This window comes from Paroedura picta, chromosome 6 (assembly GCF_049243985.1).
Source record: "Paroedura picta isolate Pp20150507F chromosome 6, Ppicta_v3.0, whole genome shotgun sequence".
Lineage (NCBI taxonomy): Eukaryota > Metazoa > Chordata > Lepidosauria > Squamata > Gekkonidae > Paroedura > Paroedura picta.
In genome coordinates, this window is record NC_135374.1 from 5,889,284 (window position 1) to 5,912,175 (window position 22,892).

Below are 22,892 nucleotides of genomic sequence, written 5' to 3' on the forward strand. Positions count from 1 at the left end.
GCCCCAGATCATCTTCGTCGCTCTCCTCTGTACCCTTTCAATTTTATCTACATCCTTCTTGACACACAAGTTCACACCTAGGCAGAGAGAAGCCATCAAAGAGAAGCAAGTGTAGTGAAAATTATTATAGGAGGGACAATTCCCCAGATCATCCTCGTCGCTCTCCTCTGTACCCTTTCAATTTTATCCACGACCTTCCTAAAGTGAGGCCTCCAGAACTGCACACAGTACTCCAGGTGTGGTCTGACCAGTGCCGTATACAATGGGACTATGACATCTTGTGATTTTGATGTGATGCCCCTGTTGACACAGCCCAAAATGGCATTTGCCTTTTTTACCACTGCATCACACTGCCTGCTCATGTTTAGTTTACAATCCACAAGTTATTATACAATCCACAAGTTATAATACAATATATTATACAATCCACAAGATCTTGACGTCAACCATCTGATTTTTCCAAAGCACACTGATTAATTTACACAAACGTGGGTTCCCCACCATTACCCCCTGCCCTGTCTGCCGCAACTTCAATCTCTCATCTTGCCAAGGCACGGTGGCATCAATCCAGCAAAGGAGGAGAAAGGACAGGCCGTTCCCTTTGCCTCGCAAATGCTGATGTCATAGCCCGTGTCAACACGGCAGTGAAAAAACTAGAAGGGCACTTCCTTGCGATGCGCCTTGGGCGAAAGGGAACCCGCACAAACCTCTATGGAGCATAACGGAGAAGATCTGGTGGCCCCGTTCCCTTGCACGGCCTACGCGTATAGATTTATCCCACCTCCCTGCTCCAGAGTTTCTGCCTATGTTAGTCATTAGCAATTCAGATAAGTATGGTGTTTCATGGAGTGCAAACACGCAACCTTGTGCCGAGGTAACGCTGTGACGTATCCGGATGGGTTATAAAGGGGGTCACAGGTAACGAGTCTACTTGTACCGAATGAGCCGGATGATCTTGTTGTTCATGAAGTCCGAGGCGTGCGGGTGAGAGGAGTCGACACAGAAGCCGTCGCTCATGGCGATTTTCAAGACCTCCTCCACAAACACCTGGAAGGTGTTGATCTGCTTCTTCGCCGGTAAGACCCACAGCCTCTTCAAGTTCTGCCTGGTGTACTCCTCCTCCGGCAGGCCTTCCACGCTCGCCACCCAGTCCAAAGTGACGTGGTAAGGATCCTGCAGGTAACTCGAGATGGTCGACAGGTTGCCGTTGAAGCAGTAGTACAGTTTGGAGCCCAGGAGTTTCAAGAACAAGCTGGAGGTGCTGAAGATGTGGGCGGTGAAGACCTCCATGTTGGACGAGGACAAGCTGTAGATTTGCGGGGCTTCCCGGACGGTGAAGTGAACCGTCTGAGTCCTCTTATCCAGGGTGATGTTGAGCATGGCGTTCTTCTCCGCCTTGGAGAGCTCCACCTCCTTCTCCTGCAAGGCCTCGATCAACGGCTGCACCTGGTAGAAATCGGCCTCCCGCCGGAGGAGGCCCATTTCTTGGAAGTCCTCGGGGAGGTCCAGGTGAGAGGTCCTCAGGAAGTTGAGGACATAGCGGAAAACCTTCCCATCGCGGTCGATGAAGCAGTGGCCCTGGCTGTCCCTCTTGGTGGGCATCTTCCCGCTGAACATGGCGCCCAGCATGGAGTCGGGGAAACTGGTCAAGGTGGAGAGCGAGGTGGTGTACAGCTTCCCGCCGACGTTGAGGGTGATGGGCTCTGACATGGCGCGGGGACGGCGCGACTTCAGGAAAGGTTCTGGGGAGGATGAAGGACAACAGGTGACCAACATAAACAAGAAGGTAAGCTGTTGAGGGTGGGAGGCTCCCAAGCATTCCCAAGTTCATGGAACACAAGAGCTGGAAGGTATCCCAGGGCTCAACCCTCTGCAAGGTGCAGGAAATTCACACGTACCTCCCCATTCTCATTCCCCCTGTGACCCATGCTCTATGCCAGAGGTAGTCAAACTGCGGCCTGCCAGATGTCCATGGACTACAATTCCCAGCTTTCGCTGGCAGGGGCTCCTGGGAATTGTAGTCCATGGACATCTGGCAGGCCGCACTTTGATTACCCCTGCTCTATCCCCAGAAGAAGGCAAAATCCTCCAAGATCAGTAAAAACACATGAAGAAACAACATCAGGACCAGAGACGAAGACTGATTATTGTTCTTGGGGAGATGCCAAACAAAACAAAAATGAATCCACCTGCTGGCAGAAATAAATATAATAAATAGCCCTTGAGCTGAATGGGGTATGTGTGTGTGTGTCAAGGTTTGGGTGCCTACGGGATTGATTCGCCATCTGTCTAATTTTGATCATTTGTCATTGTGTTTATGGGATGCTTTATGGGTTTCATTGTATTTACTAATGTTCGAAACCACCGCGAGACGGTTAAAGAATGGTGGCATAGAAATCTAAAAATAAATAAATAAACCACCTGAGCTGACAGAGGGTAAACTGATAAAACTGACCTGGCTTTGGTGCCGCAGTTGAGAAATAATGATGAGGTTTTTATACCCCACTTTGTATCACCCAAAGGAGTCTCCAAGTGGCTCGTCTTCCCTTTCTTTCCCCACTACAGACGCCCTGTAAGGGAGGTGGGGCTGAGAGATCTCTGACATTACTGCTCTGAGAGAACTAGATGACCCGTGAGGTCCCTTCCAACTCTATGATTTAAGGTCAATATAATCTCCTTTTGTATCCGCCTGTCTGCCGATGTCCCTTGGAGGATGCTCTGTTCCTCCAATACCAACAGCCTGATGGTCCCTGGCCCAAAAGAGGCCTGCCTGGCCTCAACCAGGGCCACGGCCTTTTCGGTCCTGGCCCCCACCTGGTGGAATGAGATCCCACAGGATCTCAGGGCCCTGATGGAACTGCTTCAGTTCTGCAGGGCCTGTAAGATGGAGCTCTTCCGCCTGGTGTATGGTTGAAGCTAGATGGGACCAGGAACATCTTGGGCTCCCCTGGCAAAACTGGTAAATCATAAGATAACGAACCCTTGGGCTGAAGGGGGTGGAGTGAGGGTTAGGGCTCCCATAGGATTGATTCACCATCTGTCTAATTATGATAATTCGTAATTTTTTAAGGTATGTTTTATGGGTTTTGTTGTATTTACTGATGTTGGAAACCGCTGCGAGAACGTTAAAGAATGGTGGTATAGAAATCTATGAATGAATGAATGAATGAATGAATGAATGAATGAATGAATGAATGAATGAATGAATGAATTGGCTGAGCTATAGAAGTATTTGGATTGCTGCTGTTAATGAGTTTTTATTATGTAAGAATGTTTTAACTTGGCGGGATTACATTTTATTGTAGTTGTATGAATGTTGGAAGAGCCTCTTGTGGTGCAGGGTGGTAAGGCAGCAGACATGCAGTCTGAAAGCTCTGCCCATGAGGCTGGGAGTTCCACCCCAGCAGCCGGCTCAAGGTTGACTCAGCCTTCCATCCTTCCGAGGTTGGTAAAATGAGGACCCAGCTTGCTGGGGGGTAAACGGTGATGACTGGGGAAGGCACTGGCAAACCACCCCGTATTGAGTCTGCCATGAAAACGCTGGAGGGCGTCACCCCAAGGGTCAGACATGACTCGGTGCTTGCACAGGGGATACCTTTAACTTTACCTTATGAATGTTGGAAGCTGGCACGAGGCGGCAACTCTGGGAGTGACGGCATATAAATTCAAACAAATAAATCATCCCTTTTAAAACTGGAGATGCTGAGGACTGAACCTGGGGCCTTCTGCGCAGCAGGCGAGATGCCCTGCCACTGAGCCACGCCCTGAAGAAGACGGAGAGGGGAGCTCCAAATGCTGGACTTGGCAGTAAAATAGCTGGGGCCTGGACCGGCCTCGTGCTTTTGCCCCCAAGATGCACACCGAGAAGCTGCCAGGAATAGCTTCCGTGAATGAATGGGGGAATCCCAGCCAGCCGAGGCAGTTTGCCATAACTGAAGCCCGAAGACTCTCAGTCAGTTGAAGAAGGAAGAAGGAAGAAGATATACCCTGATTGTTACTGCTTGAAGATGTCTCAAAGCGGCTTACAATTGCCTTCCCTTCCTCTCCCCCACAACAGACAGCCTAAGAGGTAGGTGAGGCTGAGAGAGCTCTGACAGAACAGCACTATCAGGGCTGTGACGAGCCCAAGGTCAGCCAGCTGGCTGCATGGGGAGGAGTAGGGAATCAATCGAGGCTCACCAGAGAGCCAGTCTGGTGTAGTGGTTAGGAGTGCGGACACTCCTCCACGTGCAGCCAGCTGGGTGACCTTGGGCTCGCCATGGTGCTGATAAAACTGTTTTGACCGGGCAGTGATATCAGGGCTCTCTCAGCCTCACCCACCTCACAGGGTGTCTGTTGTGGGGAGAGGAAAGGGAAGGCGACTGTAAGCCACTATGAGCCTCCTTCGGGTAGAGAAAAGTGGCATATAAGAACCAACTCTTCTTCTTCAGTAATCTCAGGGCTCTCTCAGTCTCCCCTCCCTCACAGGGTGTCTGTTGTGGGGAGAGGAAGGGAAGGTGACTGTAAGCCGCTTTGAGACTCCTTCAGGTAGAGAAAAGTGGCATATAAGAACCAACTCTTCTTCTTCTTCTTCAGTAATCTCAGGGCTCCCTCAGCTTCACCCACCCCACAGGGTATCTGTTGTGGGGAGAGGAAAGGGAAGGCGACTGTCAGCCGCTTTGAAACTCCTTCAGGTAGAGAAAAGCGGCATATAAGAACCAACTCTTCTTCTTCTTCTTCTCATTAGGAGCTGCTGCTCTTAACCACTACACCCCGCTGCCTTCTGTACCTCCGTCCTACGGTACATCCTTGGGGACAGCAGCGGCGAGGGAATCCTTCACTGCATTTCCGGCCAGCAATGGCAACCTGCCATCATGGTCACTCAGCACAGAGCGGTAGTAACAGTCAGACTAGAATCTGGAGAACCAGGTTCGAATCCACAATCTGCCACAGAATATGACTGGGAGATCTCTCCCAGACGCTCAGCCTAACATACCTCCGCTTGGTGTAGTGGTTAAGAGTGGCAGGTTCTCATATGGCGAGCTGGATTTGATTTCTCACTCCTCCTCCACATGCGGCCAGCTGGATAACCTTGATCTAGTCACAGTGCTGTTCTCACAGTTTCTCTCAGAGCTCTCCCAGTCCCACCTACCTTAAAGGGTGTCTGTTGTGCGGAGAGGAAGGGAAGGCAATTGTGAGCCACCCTGAGAGTCCTTCAAGTCGTGAAAAGTGGGGTATAAAGAAGGGTTGTTTTTTATACCCCACTTTTCACTACTTGAAGGATTACTTTCGCTACTTTTCTCAGCCTAGCAGTCTTTGGGTGGTGTACAACATTAAATCTAAATCCACCCTGGATCTCTAAACAAGAGGGGAGAGGGCGAAAAGAGCATGTGAGGGAGGCCGAACTAGGTATCTTAGATGTATTTCTGCTGGCCTCAACCGTAAGCTTGGTGGAAGAGCTCCATTTTGCAGGCCCTGTGGAAATGAGCCAGTTTGGTGTAGTGGTTAGGAGTGCGGACTTCTAATCTGGCATGCCGGGTTCGATTCTGCGCTCCCCCACATGCAGCCAGCTGGGTGACCTTGGGCTCGCCACGGCACTGATAAAACTGTTCTGACCGAGCAGGAATCTCAGGGCTCTCTCAGCCTCACCCACCCCACAACAGGGTGTCTGTTGTGGGGAGAGGAATGCAAGGCGACTGTAAGCCGCTTTGAGCCTCCTTCGGGTAGGGAAAAGCGGCATATAAGAACCAACTCTTCTTCTTCTTCTTATCTCCTCCGGGAGCTCCTTCCGCCAAGTGGGAGCCAGGACCGAAAAGACCCTGGCTGTGGTTGAGGCCAAGGTTTGAACAAGCAGACACCAAGAAAACTTTCTCAGCATCCTACATCATCACAAACTGCAGCCCTTTTTAGCAGTCCCTGACATACTCAGGGACCAGGCCTTCAAGGACCTGAGGGATGGGCAAGCCTGTGTGAATCAGGCCCAGCGAAGGACAGCGCAGTCTAGCCCGAGGGAACAGGGCCAGTCGCCCGACTGTCTCAAAGCTAATGAGATTTCCCCGTCCGAGTCCTGCCAGGAGAAAATGTTCTCGGCCAGGAAAGTGAGAATCCTCATGGGTGTGCCATTACCTCAGGTAACATTTCAGTAATGTTTTGAAATGGCACCTTCACCCCTGCCAAAACACAGCGCCTGCAAGACAATATTCTTGAAAGCAAGGAGCAATTTCTGTGGGCAAAGCTCAAAAACAAAACAAAACAAAAAAACCCACAGGCCTTTTTCAGAAGAACCTAAGAAGAGCCCTGCTGGATCAAGCCAGAGGTCCATCTAGTCCAGCCTCCCGTCTCACCCGGGGGCCAGCCAGTTCCTCTGCAGGGCCAGCCACAGGGCAGAGAGGCCGAGGCCTTCCCCTGAGAAGACCCTCAGAAGAGCCCTGCTGGGTCAGACCAGGGTCCATCCAGACCAGCCTCCCATCTCAAACGATGGCCCAACCAGTTCTTCTGGAGGTCCAACAACAGGGCAGGGAGGCTGAGGCCTTCATAAGAACCCTGCTGGGTCAGATCCAAAGTCCATCTAGTCCATCATCCTGTCTCACACAGCGGCCAACAAGATCCTCTGAAGGCCAACAATGGCATAAAAGCTGAGGCTTTCCCCGGTATTCTCTCCTAGTACTGGGATCCAGAGGTTTACTGCCTCTGAAGGTGGAGGCTCTACTTAGTTTGACCTAGCCACAGTGATACCTGCTTTAGTCACATCTAGACTTGACTACTGCAACGTCGTCTCCTTAGGGCTACCTTTGGAGAGTGCTTGAAGGCTACAGCTGGTGCAGGATGCTGAGTCTAAACCGGTGGTCCAGACCAGCTAAGAAGCATGTGACCCCAAAAGTTAGGATTTGGGGCTCTAATGTTGCATTGCCCACACTGAAACTCATGCGCCATGTTCAGGCCCCACCTCAACAGATCGCTCTGTGGCTCCTCACATCCCTTCCTTGGTCTCACTGCCTTGAACAACTTAGGGTTATCAGCAAACTTAGCCACCCCATTGCTTACTCCCAACTCCAAATCTTTCATGAACAAGTTAAAAAGCACAAAAATCTGACTGGATCAGGCTACACTGGTCAGGGCATATAACAATACATACCTGTTCCACTTAATATTTCTGGAAAGGCCTTGGGGGAGGAGCTGGCCTCATAGCTTAAGTGTCACTCAGCGCTTAACACCCACTCAGGGTGGCTGTCCCGCCCCTGAATGTCTCCTCCTCCAACCAACTTGCCAGTCTGTCCAGCGGCCAGCCAATCGCCTTCCGTCCCCCAACCTCGATCACCCCCTCCTCCTTCCACTTCCTTCTGAGGCTCGGAGGCTGCAGATCCCTGTTGCCGGTGAGTTCCCTAACAGCTGCCTGCAGCTTTTCCAGGGCCTGGGGGGGGGGAGAGGCCATCCCACGCCCCCAGTCTACTGCCCATTGTATTCCTGAATGCAACGGGCTTGGCCCCTAGTCTTATTACAACGATAAAACAACACGATATCCAAGCGCAGATAAGAAAACAAACAAGGCCCTTCTTTCCACCTCCTTTATTTTTAGATTCAGTTGCAAGGCACGGCTAACTGTGACCTTACATGTTTCCTAGCTGATGTTTTTTGCCCCTTCCTACCTGTCACCCCACAAACTGGTCCTACCTTTATAGATAAGATCATAATCTCAGTTAGGGCTGCCAGATAAGGGGATGCAGCTGTATATTACTAGATGATCCACCAACGCTGGCGTCAAGATCAGGAAACTTAAAAGAGGCCCAAGGAATCTGAGTACAACCTGTCCGTTTGCTGCTTCTTATCTTAACTGCCTGGGACATTTCCTCAGGAAGCCGTCCTACTAAATCCAACCTAAGTAAGTTTGCCCAGGATCACTGAGTTAAATCATTACCAAGGAATTAGGCTTTTTTGGCATGTTTTGATAGCAAACCTCTATTCCTGAAGCTCACAAAGAACGTTTATGCCAGCGTGGTGTGATTGTTAAAGAACGGCAGACTCTAATCTGGAGAAACGGGCATGATTCTCCACATGCAGCCAGCTGGGTGTCCTGGGGTTAGTCCCAGTTCTCTGAGAACTGTTCTCACAGAGCAGTTCTCTTAGAGCTCTCTCGACCCCACTTACATCACGAGAGTGTCTGTAAGCAGGAAAATGAAGGCATTTGTAAACTGGGTGCCTTCAGGTAGTGAAAAGCCGGTTATTAACAAAAACTGCTCTTCTTCTTCTATTTTACTTCATCTACACCCCAATGGAGACCTTCGTGCATCTCCCCAATGGGGATCCAAAGTGGCTTATTACTCTCCCCCTTCTGTTGTATTCTCAAAACAACCCTGCAAGGTAGGACAGGCTGAGAATGTGTGACTAACATCTACAAGCAAGCTTCCAGGATAAAGCATGCATTTGAAGCTGGGTTTTCTAGATCCAAGACAGATGCTTGAATCACAGGAGGCTAATCTGAAGATGGTAAAACCATATGTAGGACTTATGCGAAAGTCAATCAGTCAGAAAGTATAGTTTTTAGTTCTTAGAGTAAAGAAAGTCCTCAGCTTTCTTTGAAGGATCTATTTGTTATTTTATTTATATTTGAATTATACCACTTATACCCCACCTTTCTCCTCTGCGTGGAGCCCAAACAGCTTCTATCCTTCTCTTCGTCTCTGTTACTCTGCACAATGACCCTGTGAGGAAGGGCAGCCTGAGACAGGATGACTGGCCCAAGTTAATACTTTGGCCTCACAACTTCCCTAGAAGGCAGGCCCTTTAGAAGGTCCATGGCTAATCCGAAGCACTTTCAATGCTCAATCCCAATGCCATTTCAGTGCCCTTCTCACCCCCAGCTCTACCAAGGTCCTTCAGATTTCCACATGCTAAATAGGCAGAAACTCAACAGGTGCTGCTAGCCCTCCCTTCCTCCCCCCCAGCATGAGCAAACAGTGATGCTGAAGGTACTGATGTGGAAGGATATTATAAAAATATTAAAGGATTCAATGTGCATTTCCTAGATCAAATCCCTTTCCCCCTCCCCCAGCAAGGTCTCGGGGACTTCAACACAGACGGGCAGAAACCCAACAGGTCCTGCTGATCCTCCAGTATAAGCAAGCAGCAATATCGAAGGACATTATTAACATTTAAAAGGATTCACAGTGCATTTCCTAGATCCACTCCTTCCCTAGCAAGCCCCCCCCCGGGGGCTTCACCACAGGCAGGCAGAAACCCAACAGGTGCCGCTGACCCTCCAGCATGAGCAGACAGCAACCTCGAAAGATAGGATCAACATTTAACAGGACTCACAGTGCATTCCCTAGCAAGGCCCCTCGGGCTACAACAGGCAGGCAGAAACTCAACAGGTGCAGCTATCCCCCCCCCCAAACAAACAAACACAGGAAAGCTGAGCTTGGATTTCTGCAAACAGGGAAGGGAAAAGCCAACACACCCCGCCAGTCTTCCCCCAAAGGGGAGTTTGTCAACTAATTGCCCCAATCCGCTTTCAGACTCCAGCCAGTGTAAACCGGGCAAAGGGGAACCGAATCCCTTCCTCAATCCGAATGCTTGGAAAGGCACCTTCTGCTTCTTCCCAGTGCCCGGCTCTCTCCTGCCCCCCAGCCCTGCAGACCCCCCAAGCGCGACCCTGGCCCCACTCCGCCCCCCGGGCTCCGCCGCTCACCTGGCCCGCCAGCGCGGAGGGGGGACGCCCCAAAGAGAGAAAAGCCCCGGGTGGGGGAAAGGGATGCAAGCCCGGGCAGGAGCAGCCGAACCCCGCCGCCTCGCGCGGCATCCTGGGAGGTGTAGTTTCCCGCTGGCCTGGTTCCCGCCCGCCCGAGGGCTACTTGGACTACAACTCCCAAGAAGCCGCGGGGCAAGCGGGGGAAGCGATCAGCCGGTGTTAAAGGGGACGCCGCTTTGAAATTGACCAGGGGGGGCGGATGGAGGGAAGAGGGGGGGAAGCTAAGAAAAAAAAAAATCTGGAGTGCATCTCCAGCAGAGAAGCCGGAGGTTGTTCCCGCAGTTAAGTGCTGGCTTGCGGCAAGCCCCTGGCTCCAGCGCTCTGCACCAACCCCTGGGGATTTTTAATTTATTTATTTGATTTTTTTTCTTCATTTTTGCAGCCTTGGGAGAAGAGCTGAGCAGCAGCGGGGGAAGCAGCAGCAGCAGCAGCAGCAGCAGCAGCAGCAGCAGCAGCAGCCTGGATTTTGCCTTCCCAACCCGGGGAAGGGGGAGAAAGCCGCCCCCTGCAAGCCCCTTTGGCGGCGCCTGCAAAAGGGAAAGGTGAGTTGGCCCTGATTTTAGCCCTGGCAGCCTGAAGGGAGGAAGAGGGACGCGGATGTCTCCCTTGGGTGACCTGAATGGCTCTTAAGGGGAAGCGGGGAGGACCCCGGCCAGATCCTGGCTTTTCAAGATCCTTGGGAGAATGCCTGTGCTTGTGCAATGGAGCTTCCGTACTCAGAGGCAGTCTACCTTGAAAGGGGGGAGGACCCCAGCCAGCTCCTGCCTTTTCAAGATCCCTGGGAGAATGGCTGTGCTTGTGCAATGGAGCTTCCATGCTCAGAGGCAGTCTACCTTGAAAGGGGGGAGGACCCCAGCAGCTCCTGCCTTTCAAGATCCCTGGGAGAATGGCTGTGCTTGTGCAATGGAGCTTCCATGCTCAGAGGCAGTCTATCTTGAAAGGGGGGAGGACCCCAGCAGCTCCTGCCTTTCAAGATCCCTGGGAGAATGGCTGTGCTTGTGCAATGGAGCTTCCATGCTCAGAGGCAGTCTACCTTGAAAGGGGGGAGGACCCCGGCCAGCTCCTGCCTTTCAAGATCCCTGGGAGAATGGCTGTGCTTGTGCAATGGAGCTTCCATGCTCAGAGGCAGTCTACCTTGAAAGGGGGGAGGACCCCAGCAGCTCCTGCCTTTCAAGATCCCTGGGAGAATGGCTGTGCTTGTGCAATGGAGCTTCCATGCTCAGAGGCAGTCTATCTTGAAAGGGGTGAGGTCCTCGGCCAGCTCCTGCCTTTTCAAGATCCCTGGGAGAATGCCTGTGCTTGTGCAATGGAGCTTCCGTGCTCAGAGGCAGTCTACCTTGAAAGGGGTGAGGACCTCGGCCAGCTTCTGCCTTTTCAAGATCCCTGGGAGAATGGCGGTGCTTGTGCAATGGAGCTTCCGTGCTCAGAGGCAGTCTACCTTGAAAGGCTCAGCGGCAGAGCATCTGCTTGGCATGCCAGCAGGTCCCGGGTTAGATCTCCGGCATCTCTAGGAGGGGGGTGGGGATGGACCAGGAGGCAGGGGACGGGAAAGACCTCGACCTGAGACCCTGGACAGCGGCTGCCTGCCTGAGTAGGCGATACTGACCATGGTGGACCGAGAATCTAATTTCAGCGTAAGCTCAGTGGGGAAGAAAGCTCAGTGTATGGAGGATCTCGGCTTCAATCGCTGGCACCCCCGTCTGCCGGCAACCTTGGAGGTCCGCTGACTTTGATGGATGGATGGTTTGATTCACTCTAAAGCGGTGTATTCTGGGTTGATGCCAGGCGTGGGGGTGCCTTTGTGCCTTTCCCGACGAAACGTAGCTGGCCCTGAATTTCAGACTAGATGAACTGCTATCACACACATTTTCAGCATAAAGTACCTCACAGGGTTGTTGTGATAATGTTGGCCAGGGATTCTGGATTATTTTTGGGAGGGGAGTCACCTGGACATGGAATGAGGGTCACTGTGGGTGGGCAGGTAGTTGTGAATTTCCTGCACTCAGCAGGGGGTTGGACTAGATGGCCTTCGTGGTCCCTTCTAACTCTATGATTCTACGATGTACGGGATGCACTCTGCGAGGTCTCTGTTGCTTGGGAGCTTAGCTTCCCCTGTTTCTGGGCCTGGCCACCCTGGAGCTGAAAACCCTGTCTCCAAGCTCAAATTTAACTTTTGCTTTTCTGGCTTATTTCCCTGACGTGGGGACTGCTCAATGCAAGACAAATGAAGCCAGAGGAGAGGGAGTGGCCAATGAGGGAACCTGGTTTGTTTCCATCAAACCAAAATAAAAAGCTTTGGAGGGACAGAACAACAAAAGTGAGCATCTGGGTTTTAGGCTGATCCTGCATTGAGCAGAGGGTTGGACTAGGTGGCCTGCATGGCCCCTTCCCACTCTAGGATTCTAGGAGTTCTTGGCCTACAGAGACCCAGGATTGTCCCCAAAAGGTTTTGCGTTGGTTTCCTTCCCTCTGTCCCCCTCCCCTACCGTGTTCCTTCTGTAACAAAGGCCGTACATGCAACTGAGCCCTCTCCAGATGCAAGCGGTAATTCCCAAACAAATGAATCAATTGAAATGAGACGCAAGCTCCAAATACCCACCCACCCATCGCGTCTCTGCGTGAGTCACTGTTCTGGCCTTGTCTTGCCTTTCTTTATCTAGTCGGGCTCTGCCAGTGTGTGGTGGGATAATTCTGCTGTTCTTCTGCCCTGTTGCGATGGGATTGTTTGCTAGTTCCCTGGCTGAACAATGATAGAACTGTCTTTGGAGAAGGTGCTTCCGTTGTATTTGAGAATCGTGCGTGAGACTGCTATTCCCTCCCTCTCCCCCCGATTTATTAAGATTAGAAATCACTGAATTACAATTACCCTATTGATGCCATCTCGCTGAATCTTGATGAAGAGTGCAGATACTCCAGTTAGAAGAAAAGTTGGTTCTTATATGCCGCTTGTCTCTACCTAAAGGAGTGTCAAAGCGGCTTACATTAACCTTCCCTTTCCTCTCCCCACAACAAACACCCTGTGAGGGAGGGGAGGCTGAGAGAGCCCTGAGATTACTGAAGAAGAAGAAGAGTTGGTTCTTATATGCCGCTTTTCTCTACCCGAGGGAGTCTCAAAGCGGCTTCCAGTCACCTTCCCTTTCCTCTCCCCACAACAAACACCCTGTGAGGGAGGTGAGGCTGAGAGAGCCCTGAGATTACTGAAGAAGAAGAAGAGTTGGTTCTTATATGCCGCTTTTCTCTACCCGAGGGAGTCTCAAAGCGGCTTCCAGTCACCTTCCCTTTCCTCTCCCCACAACAGACACCCTGTGAGGGAGGGGAGGCTGAGAGAGCCCTGAGATTACTGAAGAAGAAGAAGAGTTGGTTCTTATATGCCGCTTTTCTCTACCCGAGGGAGTCTCAAAGCGGCTTCCAGTCACCTTCCCTTTCCTCTCCCCACAACAAACACCCTGTGAGGGAGGGGAGGCTGAGAGAGCCCTGAGATTACTGAAGAAGAAGAAGAAGAGTTGGTTCTTATATGCCGCTTTTCTCTACCCGAGGGAGTCTCAAAACGGCTTCCAGTCACCTTCCCTTTCCTCTCCCCACAACAAACACCCTGTGAGGGAGGTGAGGCTGAGAGAGCCCTGAGATTACTGAAGAAGAAGAAGAGTTGGTTCTTATATGCCGCTTTTCTCTACCCGAGGGAGTCTCAAAGCGGCTTCCAGTCACCTTCCCTTTCCTCTCCCCACAACAGACACCCTGTGAGGGAGGGGAGGCTGAGAGAGCCCTGAGATTACTGAAGAAGAAGAAGAGTTGGTTCTTATATGCCGCTTTTCTCTACCCGAGGGAGTCTCAAAGCGGCTTCCAGTCACCTTCCCTTTCCTCTCCCCACAACAAACACCCTGTGAGGGAGGGGAGGCTGAGAGAGCCCTGAGATTACTGAAGAAGAAGAAGAAGAGTTGGTTCTTATATGCCGCTTTTCTCTACCCGAGGGAGTCTCAAAGTGACTTATATTCACCTTCCCTTCCTCTCCCCACAACAGGCACCCTGTGAGGTGGGTGAGGCTGAGAGAGCCCTGAGATTACTGAAGAAGAAGAAGAAGAGTTGGTTCTTATATGCCGCTTTTCTCTACCCGAGGGAGTCTCAAAGCGGCTTCCAGTCACCTTCCCTTTCCTCTCCCCACAACAGACACCCTGTGAGGGAGGGGAGGCTGAGAGAGCCCTGAGATTACTGAAGAAGAAGAAGAAGAGTTGGTTCTTATATGCCGCTTTTCTCTACCCGAGGGAGTCTCAAAGCGGCTTCCATTTGCCTTCCCTTTCCTCTCCCCACCACAGACACCCTGTGAGGGAGGGGAGGCTGAGAGAGCCCTGAGATTACTGAAGAAGAAGAAGAAGAGTTGGTTCTTATATGCCGCTTTTCTCTACCCGAGGGAGTCTCAAAGCGGCTTCCATTTGCCTTCCCTTTCCTCTCCCCACCACAGAAACCCTGTGAGGGAGGTGAGGCTGAGATTGCCCTGAGATTACTGAAGAAGAAGAAGAGTTGGTTCCTATATGCCGCTTTTCTCTACCCGAAGGAGTCTCAAAGTGGCTTACAATTGCCTTCCATTTCCTCTCCCCACCACAGAAACCCTGTGAGGGAGGAGAGGCTGAGAGAGCCCTGATATTACTGCTTTATCAGGACTGTGACTGGCCCAAAGTCACCCAGCTGGCTGCATGTGGGGGAGTGGGGAATCAAACCCGGCATGCCATATTAGATGTCCGCGCTCCTAACCATTACACCAAGCTGGCTAACAGCTGCTAACTGGCTTGGCAAAACCAGGAGATGGCCAATGATTGCTTTTTGTATGTGTGCGTATTGTGTGTATACTTCCCCTTTCTCCCCCGTTGTGATCCTCGAAGCCTGAAAATCATTTCAGGGATTCCTTCTGCAGTCAAAAGGTAAACAGCCACGAGCTGTCTGGCCCAAGGGCGACAGTTAACAAATCAAATCAATCAATCAATACATGAATGACCACCCAACCACCCGCCCTTGTGTTGTTCAGGTTTTAAGATCCCCCACCCCCAAACTTGCCACCACTTTGTATTTTCCCATCTGTCTTGCCCGTTCACAGCCCCAGTCCTTGGATTTAAGGATCCTCAATTCCGGCCAACTTTGCTATTAATATACAGAAATCTGTCGAATCTCAAACATGTCATACCCTAATGCAGGAAGTGGATTCCAAAGGTCAAAGATGATGCAGTAAAAGCAAGAGGAGATGACAATAAACGTTGCAACAGAGTACATTTCTGGAAAACTGAACAATGCAAGCGGGAACACAGTCTGTTTGCTGTATGTACAGCACAATGCAAACAGAATGGTTGTGGGTTTGTTGGAGAAATTAGTTTGTTTTGTAAAATGCTAGGATTTGGGGGGGATGGGGGGGACTGTGGCTCAGTGGTAGAGCCTCTGGTTGGCATGCAGAAGGTCCAACCCCCAAGATCTCCAGTTAAGAGGTGTTGTGAAAGACCTGTGCCTGAAGCTCTGGAGAGCCATGAAGAGGGGTTGGGACTCAGTGGTGGAACATCTGCTTGGCATGCAGAAGGTCCCAGGTTCAATCCCCGGCATCTCCTGTTAAAAGATGTGGCAGCAAGTGATATGAAAAAATCACCTGGAAGCAGCTACCAGTCTTAGAAGATACTGACCCTGATGAATTGATTGTCTGATTCAGTAGGAGGCAGCTCCATGCGTCTTCCGATGAAACAAGGGACAGGATTAGGCCTTGAGTGAATTCACTGGCACCACTAATGTCATGGTGATTGGATTTATTTATTTATTTATATTTCTATACCACCCATTTCTTTGCAGCTCTGGATGTTTTATATATAGATGTTTAAAAATTGAGTTTGCCTGTTCAAGGCCAGTATGCATTTGGTTACTAATGATGGGGGCAGATTAGGGGGTCAAGCGGGTTGCCATCCTCCAGGTAGGGTCTGGATATCTTTTGGAATTACAACTGAACTCTAGATGGTTGGCAATGAACACAGCAACGCTGGACAACCTAATTGAAGAACAGATGAAGGTTTATTTAGGAATTAATATACTTGACAGGAAAAGGGAAGGGAAGACACAGATTCCTAGCTACATCTCTAGCTGACAGAGAAAGAGGCTAGGTGTTGAACTTCTGAGAAGAAGGAGGAAAGTCTGGAGTCAGATTAAAAAGGAGACAAGGTGCTGGCCTCGCTATCCTCTCTTCTAGTTGCCCCCGGCTGGGTCTTCTTCTTTGTCTTCTTTGGACACCAGTGCCTTTCCAGCATCCCTTCTCAAGGTCTAGTATACAAGGTCCACAAGATTCATCTTCTCAGGTGGAATTTCAAACTTTTCTCAAGAAAGTAACTTGATGAGTCCAACTGCAGTCATTTCATCTGTAGGACAGTATTCTAATTCAACGTCCTTCTTCTTGTATGCTTCTTACTAGGTGATGCTTCACATCCATGTGTTTAGCTCTTGAGTTATCTTGAGTGCATGTTTTATACACCCTTGGTTAGAATCATAGAATCATAGAGTTGGAAGGGACCTCCTGGGTCATCTAGTCCAACCCCCTGCACTATGCAGGACACTCACAACCCTATCACTCATCCACTGTCACCTGCCACCCCCTTAAGCCTTCACAGAATTAGCCTCTCCGTCAGATGGCTCTCCAGCCTCTGTGTAAAAATCTGCAAAAATGGAGAACCCACCACCTCCCAAGGAAGCCTGTTCCACTGAGAAACTGAGAGCCAGTTTGGTGTAGTGGTTAGGAGTGCGGACTTCTAATCTGGCATGCCGGGTTTGATTCTGCACTCCCCCACATGCAGCCAGCTGGGTGACCTTGGGCTCGCCACGGCACTGATAAAACTGTTCTGACTGGGCAGTGATATCAGCGCTCTCTCAGCCTCACCCACCCCACAGGGTGTCTGTTGTGGGGAGAGGAATGGGAAGGCGACTGTAAGCCGCTTTGAGCCTCCTTCGGGTAGGGAAAAGCGGCATATAAGAACCAACTCTTCTTCTTCTTTCTTCTTCTTTCTTCTTCTTCTTCTTCTTCTTCTTCTTCAACTCTTCAGAACTCTTCAAAGAGTTCTACTGGCTTGGATTCCTCTATTAAAAAGTTTTTCATTCTTTGCAGGTAGTTTTCCAGCCTTTTGACTGCATTCCAGTCCCTTCTGCTTGGTGATTCCATCTTTCTGCTTATCTTGCCTACAGCTGCTGCCTTATTAGGGCACATCAATGTGTTTATGTGTAGCAGTCTTCCAGTTGCTTCTTTGTATTGCTTGTTGTCAACGGGAAGTTCATTACTTACTTGCCGGTTCAGGTAATTTGTTTTCATAGGTGTCCTTGGTGGTCTAGCTCCTTTCATATTCACGCAGTCCAAAAATTCTAGGATTTTCTGCTTCTGGCTGTGAAGATAGCTTTCATTTTCCTCTTGTTCTGTTTGTATTCTGATCAGCGTTCAGTCTAAATTCTTTGCACAACAGTTTATATGTTTCCTCCAGCAGATCTATAACTTCTGTGAGGGAAAGATTACCCTTAGATTCAATCTGAGACACTGTATGACCGATTATGCACTGGGAACTTCTCTGCCCCAGCTCCTGTGCAGGAGTACAAATCAGGGCCGGACAAGGCCAAATGCTCCCCCATGTGGGTGCAGGAAGAGGTGGGGCAACCTGCCATGACTAAAACTCCAGCCTGCAGCCTGGCATGAAACCTCCAGTGCATAAACTGTCTATGAGACACTTCTTCTCTTCTTCCTCTTATACCAGACATTGCCTTATCCAAAAAACAGACCACAGAGACGAGTTCCGCTAGAGAAAAAGGATGCTTGGGAGGGTGCAGCTGTCTCATGGTGGCCCCATCACCGTGAGGTTTTCAAGGCAACAAAACAACAGTGTTTGCCATGGCCTACTTCTGTGCAGCAACCCTGGACTTCCTTAGTCATCTCCCATCCAAGTATTGACCTTGGCCAACCTTACTTAGCTTCCAAGCTCGGAGGAAACTGGACTAGTCTGAGCTATTAGGCTACTATACCTCTCCGTAGTCTTAATGTAAAGGCCCTTTGTTTACATACCACAGCCGTGAGGCATTAATGGGAGCAGATATATTGGCTTGATACTGAATCAGATCTTCCACCCATGAGGGTCAGTTTTGACTCAGTCTGAGTCTATTCACATCACCTGAGATTTGATCCTTTTCACTGGAGATACTGAGAATTGAGCCCAGGACCTTCCTCCACCTCCTCCTCCTCCTCATCATCATCATTATACTTATACTTTGATTTATTGCCCGCCATTCCCAGTGGCTCATGGTGGGTTACATCAGTCTGAACAAAAACCCCCGTTAAAAATTCCATTAAAAACCCAGACATAAAACCATCACAATCCGATGAACATAATACAAAAGGGAAGAACAGCGGAAAAAATACAAACACCTGTCCCTTCTCCGAATACTAATTCATAGGGAGATGGGAAGAGGGGGTAGACGGAACCATGGCCACCGTACACATTACAGCCCCTTTTTGGAATTTGGTGCCCTAAATTAGGGGTAGTCCACCTGTGGTCCTCCAGATGTCCATGGACTACAATTCCCATGAGCCCCTGCCAGCGATTGCTGGCAGGGGCTCATGGGAATTGCAGTCCATGGACATCTGGAGGACCACAGGTGGACTGCCCCTGGACTACATTACAGGGTCCTGTGGAGATAAGGACATGAAAGCACGCAAAGCTACCTTATCCTAAATCGGACCACCAGTCCATAACGGTCAGTATTGTTTACTCAGACTGGCAGCTGCTCTCCCAGGTCTCAGGCTGAGGTCTTTCACATCACCTCCAACCTGATTGCTTAAACTAGACGTGCCGGGGATCGAACCCAGGGCCTTCTGCATGCCAAGCAGAGGCTCTGCCACTGAGCCACATCCCTCCACCAATCCCTATCCCCAATTAGCCTGTTGCAGCCAATGGAAGGCATCATGCATGTTCCAAGAGCCAATCTAGTGACGCCGTCCTGCATGTATCGGTGAGTCACGGCCGCTCAGCTTTCTGCAGGGCCCAGCCCCGACTGGCCAGCCATCCTGACGGTGCAGAAAATCGGTGAGGCAATCTCTTGGCTGGCAGAGCAGAGGTTTTTTTTTTTTTGGAAGGACAAGTGAGGTCAGGTAGATTTTCTCCCTTGGCTTTGGTTTATGCTACGGCAGGCCCCGGGGGAGATGGAGCAGAACAGATCGAAGAATCTCTCCCACTACGGAAAATTGGATAGGTAAGCAAAACAGAGTACTTCTATCATCAGGATGCTCTTCGATGGCGTAGGGTTTTTTCCGCCCATCAAAGAACTAGGCTGCTTCTTATTCCTGAGGCAGTGAAGGATTTAATTCTGTGAGGTGAACCGATTAAAACAGTTCCTGGAAGCCTCTTCAAACAAGGATCCTTTTATTGGGAGGGGGCTTCATATGCAGTGTATATGCTCTTTCGAGAGAGAGCGTCAGTCTGAGCTCTCCCGGTGGGACGCTGCTGGTTTCAGCATGCTTATGTCTACCAGTGATAAAGTTTGCCCGTTTGGGCCACTTTGGTGTAGTGGTTAGGAGTGCGGGCTCTGATCTGGTGAGCCGGGTTTGATTCTGCGCTCCCCCACATGCAGCCAGCTGGGTGACCTTGGGCTAGTCACAGCACTGAGAAAGCTGTTCTGACCGGGCAGTGATATCAGGGCTCTCTCAGCCTCACCCACCTCACAGGGTGTGTGTTGTGGGGAGAGGAAAGGGAAGGCGACTGTAAGCCGCTTTGAGACTCCTTTGGGTAGAGAAAAGCGGCATATAAGAACCAACTCTTCTTCTTCTTCAGTAATCTCAGGGCTCTCTCAGCCTCATATCCCTCACAGGGTGTCTGTTGTGGGGAGAGGAAAGGGAAGGCGACTGTAAGCCGCTTTGAGCCTCCTTCGGGTAGGGAAAAGTGGCATATAAGAACCAACTCTTCTTCTTCTTCAGTAATCTCAGGGCTCTCTCAGCCTCACCCACCTCACAGGGTGTCTGTTGTGGGGAGAGGAAGGGAAGGCGACTATAAGCCGCTTTGAGACTCCTTCGGGTAGAGAAAAGCGGCATATAAGAACCAACTCTTCTTCTCCTTCTCCTTCTCCTTCTCCTTCTTCTACTTCTTCTACTTCTTCTTCATTAATTAACGGAAGAGTGTAATATCTCGTCAATTCCTCGTGAGTTTTGGCAGGGGCAAGCAGAAGACGCTGCATAAGGTCTTCGGATCGTTTTCTCTCTCCTTCTTTCTCTGTTTTGCTGGATGGCTGGTTGATGTATCCATGTAATACACCCCGAGGAAACAAACGGCCAAAATGAGACGTAATTCACGATCGTACTTTTTTTCTAAATGCATGAGCATGGAATGACACCCACGATCTTAATAATGTCACTGTTAGGCCATGTGGAATAAAACGTGCATTAATCAACACCTGGCTTTGCTTAACGCAGCAATACGTTCTCAGTGTGTATGTGTACCTATGAAATGTGAGTCCAGGGCTCCTTCAAGACCAACTGAGGTTTATTCAGGGTATAAGCCAGGCTTTCTCAACCAGGGTTTTGTGAAACCCTGGGATTTCTTGACAGCCCTGGAAGAGTTTCCTGATGGGTGGGAGTTAATTATTTTTTTAACATTTGTTAAACATTTATCGGGTGATATGACTATACATGTTCATGTCCACCGACCCACCCCTCCCAAAATGGCCAATCAACCTTGAGTTGATGTGAATGATCTCTCCTCTCCTCTCCTCTCCTCTCCTCTCCTCTCCTCTCCTCTCCTCTCCTCTCCTCTCCTCTCCTCTCCTCTCCTCTCCTCTCCCCTCCCCTCCCCTCCCCTCCCCTCCCCTCCCCTCCCCTCCCCTCCCCTCCCCTCCCCTCCCCTCCCCTCCCCTCCCCTCCCCTCCCCTCGGCTGGAAAACAAGTAAATCAGGGTACATTTGGGAATACAAGGGTGTGGACCACTTTTTTTTCCTGCTGAGTAGACAATACTGATCTTGGAGGACCAGTCATCTGATCCAGGATAAAGGAAAGGGAAAAAGCTATGGCTCAGAGATAGAGCACCTGTTTGTTATATAGAAGGTCCCAGATTCAATCCTCAGCATTTCCACTTAATGAACCAGGCAGTCGATGATGTGAGAGACCTTTGCCTGACAACTCGGAGAACTGCTGCCAGCCAGACAATCCTGACCTTGATGGACCAGGACTCTGAATCAGTATAAGGCATCTCCGTGTGCTCATGCAAACGAAAGCTCTCACCTTGAGTAAAACCTTGTTGGCCTTCAAGGTGGCCTTCAAGGCACCATTGGACCGAAGCTTTGCTTTGTTCCTGAATCTAAACATCCCAATGTCTGCTTTTGCTTCCAGCCTCCAGAAGTCAACATGGATAAGATCCTTGAGGCCATCTTGAACTCTTCGTACCCGGACCAGATGAAACAAGGGTTGGCCCGACGGGTCATTGAGGCTTCCAAACAGCCCATGGACAGCGAGCAGTGCTGGTCAATGCTCGAGTTGTCCACCAAGCTCTTCCTCGTAGGAGACACCAAGTTCAAGAGGTCGGTTGGGAAAGAGCTCTTGGAGGTTTTTGGCCGCTACCACCAGGAGGCCTTCGAGGAGTTCTTCAACGTCCACTTCCTCTTAAGCCTCCTCCAAGAGGGTTATGGGTCCCTTGGGAAGAGGAGCCTGTACGTGCTCGACTACATCCAACTCGGGCTGCCCTTTGTCTCGGACAGGCCGTCGGCCAGTGACATCTTCAGCCTCCTGAGGGTGGAGGTTCTCCGGAAGGTCTGCGAGAGGCCGGGGCTGAAGCAGTGTGTGAAAATCAGCAAGCTCTTGACCCAGTACCCGCAATGTATCCCCACAGGCAAACGCCAAGCCCTCTTCTGCCAACAGCTCATCCGGTGCATTGGCCAGTTCCGCACAGTCTCGGGAAGAGAAGAGGCCATTGTGGACTTCCTAGACCATGTCATCAAAGTCAGCAGCTTGCTGCAGAAAATCTGGAAGGCTCAGGTGTCCTCCATTCTCCCGTCCTTGAAAGAGCTCTTCACTATCATTTCTTCAATGGGTAAGGAGGCTGGCTGTGGGTGTGCGGAACTGCAACATGGGTTTGGGAGTATTATGACAGGTTGTGTGTGTGTGTGTGTGTATTTAGAAGGGCTGTTGTATGTGCAGTAGGCCTCCCTATGTACAGAGCCAGTATACGGCTGCTTCGCTGGATCCTTGGTCAGTGAGGGTTGAGTCACCTGATCTCCATGACTAGGAGGGCATTCTTTGCCATCACTTACCATAGTAGTCCAGGATTTTTCTTGAGACGGCAAATTTTACCTTCCCTTCCCACAGCCTCCCTGATATCCGGGATTAGGAGGGTGCAGTTTACCCTCATTTGCTATGATACCATCGGTATCCAGGACAAGAGGGCAAGTTTTGCCCTCACTTGCCATAGTATCTCCAGTGTCCCCTTCCTTTCCCAAGATACCTCAGGATTTCGCATAGGTGAGAAGATATTGCCTTTATTTGTCACAGTTCCCCCAGTATCTGTAGAAGGACAAATAAGGGTTGCCCTCACTTGCCACAGTGGATTTAAAGGGCTACGTTTTTTCCTCTCTTCTGCTGATGGTTCCAGTGTCTAGGATTAAGAGAATGAGCTGGTTCTTGCTTGGTTGGAAAAAAGTAAAGTAGGGCTACAAAGAGGTAGACTATTTTTTGCTGCTGGTGAACTAAGCTAAAAATTAAGTTCGGTCTTGTATATGAAGGACTGTCAAGTCCCTGATGGAGGCAGGGGATCTCCTACCATCAGGCCCTATTACACCTTCAAGCTCCAAGGAGAGAAAAATAAAAAATCAGCTCAAGTACTTACTAAAAGTTCTTACAGGAAGTGACAAAAGGTAGCTCTAGGACTCAACTAGAACCATATAATCATAGAGCTGGGACCTCCAGAGTCTTCAAATATAAATATTTCCTTGTTCTTGGCTACTGTTTCATGCTAAGCCAGGACTCTGCAGTCATTTTGAGCCTGGGTACATCTTGGAAGAGCCTCTTGTGGCACAGAGTGGTAAGCTGCAGAAATGTTGTCTGAAGCTGTCTGTCCATGAGGTTGTGAGTTCGATCCCAGCAGTCGGCTCAAGGTTGTCTCAGCCTTCCATCCTTCCGAGGTCGGTAAAATGAGTACCC

The 22,892-nt window shown here is 50.3% G+C and overlaps 2 protein-coding genes across 4 annotated transcripts in view; one reads left to right on the plus strand and one right to left on the minus strand.

Moving 5' to 3' along the window:
- Window positions 1-399: 399 nt before the first annotated feature.
- KCTD21 (potassium channel tetramerization domain containing 21) lies at window positions 400-9,800 on the minus strand. 2 transcript variants are annotated; one of them, XM_077341287.1, is made up of 2 exons: window positions 9,665-9,800; window positions 400-1,742 (listed from the first exon to the last, which is right to left on the minus strand). In XM_077341287.1, the coding sequence occupies exon 2, from the start codon at window positions 1,708-1,710 to the stop codon at window positions 928-930; it is 783 nt and encodes a 260-aa protein (XP_077197402.1). In that variant the 5' UTR covers window positions 1,711-1,742; window positions 9,665-9,800; the 3' UTR covers window positions 400-927. The 2 variants fall into 2 exon arrangements, with proteins under 2 accessions (XP_077197402.1, XP_077197403.1); XM_077341288.1 differs by lacking the exon at window positions 9,665-9,800 and adding an exon at window positions 9,434-9,554.
- Window positions 9,801-9,957: 157 nt separating this feature from the next.
- USP35 (ubiquitin specific peptidase 35) overlaps window positions 9,958-22,892 on the plus strand; it is a 28,599-nt gene continuing 15,664 nt past the window's right edge. The window contains exons 1-2 of one of the 2 annotated variants that reach the window (XM_077341289.1): window positions 9,958-10,266; window positions 21,090-21,786. In XM_077341289.1, the coding sequence (XP_077197404.1) occupies window positions 21,105-21,786 (682 nt within the window). In that variant the 5' untranslated portion in view covers window positions 9,958-10,266; window positions 21,090-21,104. Of the gene's footprint in view, window positions 10,267-18,831; window positions 18,965-21,089; window positions 21,787-22,892 lie in introns of those variants that run through there. The other variant, XM_077341290.1, reaches the window with a different exon arrangement.

Coding starts and splice junctions, on each gene's coding strand:
- KCTD21 (XM_077341287.1), bottom strand. CDS start 1,710: ATGTCAGAGCCCATCACCCTCAACGTCGGCGGGAAGCTGTACACCACC.